The sequence below is a fragment of the Arachis ipaensis genome, chromosome B9 (assembly GCF_059453495.1).
Source record: "Arachis ipaensis isolate K30076 ecotype BB chromosome B9, ASM5945349v1, whole genome shotgun sequence".
Classification (NCBI taxonomy): domain Eukaryota; kingdom Viridiplantae; phylum Streptophyta; class Magnoliopsida; order Fabales; family Fabaceae; genus Arachis; species Arachis ipaensis.
In genome coordinates this window covers 31500646-31505292 of record NC_142444.1, presented here as the reverse complement: position 1 = coordinate 31505292, position 4647 = coordinate 31500646, and the positions used below count along the sequence as shown (strand labels likewise).

The window sequence follows — 4647 nt, the reverse complement described above, 5'->3', positions numbered from 1 at the left end:
CAATAACAACCAATCTTCTTCCCAATACCACAATAATAACCACCAAGCCAACCAAAACCACCATAACCAACCATACCAACACTTACAACAAAACCAAAACAACAACCATAGATACCATAACCAACCATACCAACACTCACCAAAGACAACAATCCAACCAATCCTCTTTCTCTTCCACTAACCAAGGTGATTACTCTAACTGTGCACTCTACCAAGAGCAAGAAAGACTTAGGGCTATGGTACAGAAAAATGAAGAGAACACTAGGAATCTCAATGCACAATTTGGTAACATGAGTGCTCAATCGTCCAACATAACTGAAATACTTTCAAGGATGTTTCTACCTCCTTCCAACAATACCAACACCAACCAAACCTCAAGCTCTTCTAACCTTCGATCCCAACCCCTTTCAAACCCAAAGGGCAGTCTCAACGCCATTACTCTATGGTCGGGGACTATATTGGAGGAGATGCCTCCTAGGGCCATGGAAGATCTTCATGAGGAGGAAGTAGTTGTTGAAGTTCCACATGAGGATGAAGGAGACACAAAGCAAGAAGAAGGAGAAGTGAGCCTTAAGGAGCCTAAGAGGAAGGCTATAAAGGATGAATCCATTCCGATTCCATTCCCTTCCATAGTAAAGAAGGCCAAGAAAACTCCGGAGTTTGATCCAAACATGCTTCAAGTATTCAAGAAGGTTGAGGGAACCATCCCACTTCTTGATGCCATTCAAAAATTTTCGAAGTATGCTAAGTTTTTAAAGGACTTGTACACACACAAAGATAGAATTGGTGAGTTGGAAACATTGTCATTGGGTAGTTCTATTTCTTCATTGATGAAGCCTATTTCGGAAAAGTATAGTGACCCCAAACCTTGTTTAGTATCTTGTTGGATTGGTGGAGTTGCCTTTTATGATTGCATGTGTGATTTGGGGGCTTGTGTGAGTATCATGCCACTCTCTATATTTGAAAGGTTGAAGTTAGCCCCATTGAAAAGGTCGGCCGCCAAATTTGTCTTAGCCGACAAGAGTGTAATCACCGTAGTAGGGATAGCAGAAGATGTGCTTGTGACCATCAAGGATTTGTGTTTTCAGTTGATTTCTATATCCTTGAAATGCCTCTGACGGATACTGGAAGTTCTTCCTCCGTTTTTCTTGGTAGACCTTTTTTGAAGACTTCTAAATTTAAATTAGATGCCTTTACCGGCGCATACTCTTTTGAGGAAGGTGACAAGACCATCAAGTTTAATTTGGAAGAGGCCATGAGACATCCACCTGAAGAGCACTCCGTCCTCCGTTGTGATGTGATTGATGAGGTAGTAGCAGAGATACAAAGGGAAGATCACAATAGGTTGTACTATCCTGTTATTGAGGGGAAGGATAAACATGAGGATAAACAAGAGAAAGTCGATGAGGATGAACTTCATGATATTGGTAAAAAAGAACCTCAACTTGAAGCGAAAACTGAATTGAAGCCTCTACCTTCTCACTTGAAATATGCATTCCTTGAGGGCAACCAAGGGTTTTCGGTAATCATTTCTAGTGAGCTCTCTAGCCAAGAAGAAGAGAAGCTCCTAGAAGTCCTAAGGAAGCACAAAAGAAAGCAATTGGTTGGAGCTTGTCCGACATTGTGGGGATTAACCCCCGTATGTGTATGCATCACATCTTCCTTCGAGAGGGAGCTCGGCCAGTTAGACAACCCCAAAAAAGGATCAACCCCACCATTCTTGATGTGGTGAAAAAGGAAGTCACGAGGCTGCTTGATGCGGGTATTATTTATTTGATTTCCGATAGTGAGTGGGTGAGCCCAGTTCAAGTTATATCTGATTTATCTGATTTCGGAAATCACTTCTATCAAGAAAGATGATGGTGAAGTGGTCACAACAAGGGTGCAAAATGCTTGATGGGTATGCATCGATTATAGGAAGTTGAATGCCACAACAAGGAAGGATCATTACCCCTTGCCATTCATTGACCAAATGTGGGACTGACTTGCAGGTAAATCTCATTACTGCTTTCTTGATGGTTTTACTGGCTACTTTCAGATATATATTGCTCCTGAGGATCAGGAAAAGACCACCTTTACTTGTCCGTTTGGCACCTTTGCTTACAAAAGGATGCCATTTGGGTTATGCAATGCACCCGCCACTTTTCAGTGGTGCATGACTAGTGTCTTTTCTGATCTCATGGAGAGTTGTCTAGAAGTCTTTATGGATGATTTCAGTGTGTATGGGACTTCTTTTGATAGTTGTTTAAAGAACTTGGCTAAGGTCTTAGAGCAGTGTGTTAACACTAACCTTGTCCTTAATTTCAAAAAATGTCACTTCATGGTGAAACAAGGCATAGTGTTAGGATACGTAGTTTTTAATAAGGGCATTTCTGTGGACCTGGCCAAGGTTGATGTCATTACTAGTTTACCTCACCCTTCTTCTGTGAGGGAGGTCTGTTCTTTGGGGTATGCAGGATTCTATAGGTGCTTCATCAAGAATTTTAGCAAGATTGCATTGCCGTTATCGCGCCTGTTACAAAAGGATGTAGACTTTGAGTTTGATAGTGCTTGTGCGGAAGCATTTGAGGAGTTGAGAAGAGCTCTTATCACGGAACCGATTGTGAGGGGTCCTGATTGGACGCAGCCGTTTGAAATCATGTGCGACACATCAAACTGTGCCGTAGGTACCGCGCTTGCACAGTGCGATGGTAAGCTCCCTTACATTATTCCTTATTCCTCAAAGACATTGGATGCGGCACAATCCAATTACACCACTACGGAAAAAGAGCTTCTAGCAATTGTTCATGTATTGGATAGATTTAGATCTTATTTGCTAGGCTCCAAAATAGTGGTGTATACGGATTGTGCAGCCCTAAAATATTTGTTGACAAAGAATGAGTCGAAACCTAGGCGCATACGTTGGATCTTACTCTTGCAAGAGTTTGACGTTGAGATTAGGAATCGAAGTGGGTCACAAAATTTGGTTGCGGACCATCTGAGCCGTGTTGAAAATCTTAAATATGACCCATTTCCGATTGACGACTCATATCCTTTGGATGGTTTGCATGCTATTGCAAATAGCTCTCCTTGGTTTTCACCTATGGCGAATTACTTGGTTGCCAATATCTTCCCCGTCAACTTTTCAAAACATCAAAGAGACAAGTTGAGGAGTGATTCCAATTATTACATTTGGGATGACCCTCACTTGTGCAAACGAGGAGTAGACCAAGTGATTCGTAGATGTGTCCCAGAATCTGAATTCCAACCTATTCTTGAATCTTGTCATTCATCCGAGTGTGGTGGCCACTTTGGCCCACAACGAACGGCTAAAAAAGTTTTAGATTGTGGATTCTGGTGGCTGACATTGTTCAAAGATGCTAACCAATTTTGTGTGTCATGTCACCAATGTCAAAAGTCAGGAAATGTATCCCAAAGGGATGAAATGCCTCAACAACCAATGTTGTTTTGTAAAATTTTTGATGTATGAGAAATAGACTTTATGAGGCCATTCCCTAACTCAAGTGGATATCTTTACATTTTGTTGGCGGTTGATTACGTATCAAAGTGGGTGGAAGCGATACCCACCCACCTTGATGACGCTAATATTATTGTTTCTTTCATTAGAAACAATATTGTATGCCGCTTTGGGTCACCATGAGCAATCGTGACCGACCAAGGTATTCACTTTTGCAATAGGAAGATAGAAGCACTACTTAAGCAATATGGGGTACTACACAAGGTTGCAACCGCTTACCACCTCCAAACTAATACCCAAGCGGAGGTGTCCAACCGAGAAATAAAGCGGGTTTTGGAAAGAGTGGTGAATCCACAAAGGAAAAACTAGAGGTCTCGGTTAGGTGATGCATTATGGGCATATCGGATAGCCTACAAGACTCCGCTAGGGATGAGTCCCTTTCGGATTGTCTATGGGAAGGTGTGCCACCTCCTGGTTGAAATTGAACATAAGGCCTATTATGCGGTTAAACAATGCAATATGGACTTCACCAAGGCGGGCATAGCAAGGAAATTACAATTAGATAAACTCGAATGCCTTAGGATAGAGGCCTATGAGAATGCAAGGATTTATAAGGAGAAAACTAAGACATTCCATGATCACCATATCTGCAAGAAAGATTTCCAAGAGGGTGATGAAGTTCTTCTATACAACTCAAGACACAAATTCATACCCAGAAAGCTCCGTTCGAGGTGGGATGGTCCCTCTAAAGTGAAGAAAGTGAAGCCCTATGGTGTGGTCGAGCTATTCCACCCTCAAAGTGGTGCAACATTCAAAGTGAACGGCCACAGGGTAAAGAAGTATCATAGTCATAAGTCACCGAAGGAGTTGGAGATGTTCCTACTTAGGGATTCACCCGGAGGAAGAGAATGTTAAGCTCATGACCTCCTTGTACATAATCTCTTGCATGAAATTTTAGGGTCTTTTTTTGATTTTGTGAGTTTGTCTAAGTGTATTTGATGTTGTTTGAATTTGTTGAGCTTGTTAGAATCTTCATGAGGATTTCATTGATCTTGGTTTGGGTGAATAGGTAATGTTGAAGAAAATGCTTAATTTTGAGTATTGTGTTATAATTGCCTTTCCTCATTTCTATGAAAAAAAAGGTCTCCCCACGCATAAGCATGGGCGATGCGTACGCGTCGATTGCGTTT

At 41.7% G+C, this 4647-nt stretch overlaps 2 protein-coding genes across 2 annotated transcripts; both read left to right on the top strand.

Moving 5' to 3' along the window:
* The first annotated feature begins 236 nt into the window (after window positions 1–236).
* Window positions 237–1732, top strand: LOC107615360 (uncharacterized). The gene is made up of 2 exons (XM_016317430.1): window positions 237–875; window positions 968–1732. The coding sequence occupies exons 1-2, from the start codon at window positions 237–239 to the stop codon at window positions 1730–1732; spliced, it is 1404 nt and encodes a 467-aa protein (XP_016172916.1).
* Window positions 1733–3886: 2154 nt separating this feature from the next.
* Window positions 3887–4372, top strand: LOC107615362 (uncharacterized). The gene has a single exon (XM_016317431.1). The coding sequence runs from the start codon at window positions 3887–3889 to the stop codon at window positions 4370–4372; it is 486 nt and encodes a 161-aa protein (XP_016172917.1).
* Window positions 4373–4647: the final 275 nt, after the last annotated feature.

Coding starts and splice junctions, on each gene's coding strand:
- LOC107615360 (XM_016317430.1), top strand. CDS start 237: ATGGTACAGAAAAATGAAGAGAACACTAGGAATCTCAATGCACAATTT. Junction 876..967: donor GTGACCCCAAACCTTGTTTA/GTATCTTGTTGG, acceptor TATATTTGAAAG/GTTGAAGTTAGCCCCATTGA.
- LOC107615362 (XM_016317431.1), top strand. CDS start 3,887: ATGAGTCCCTTTCGGATTGTCTATGGGAAGGTGTGCCACCTCCTGGTT.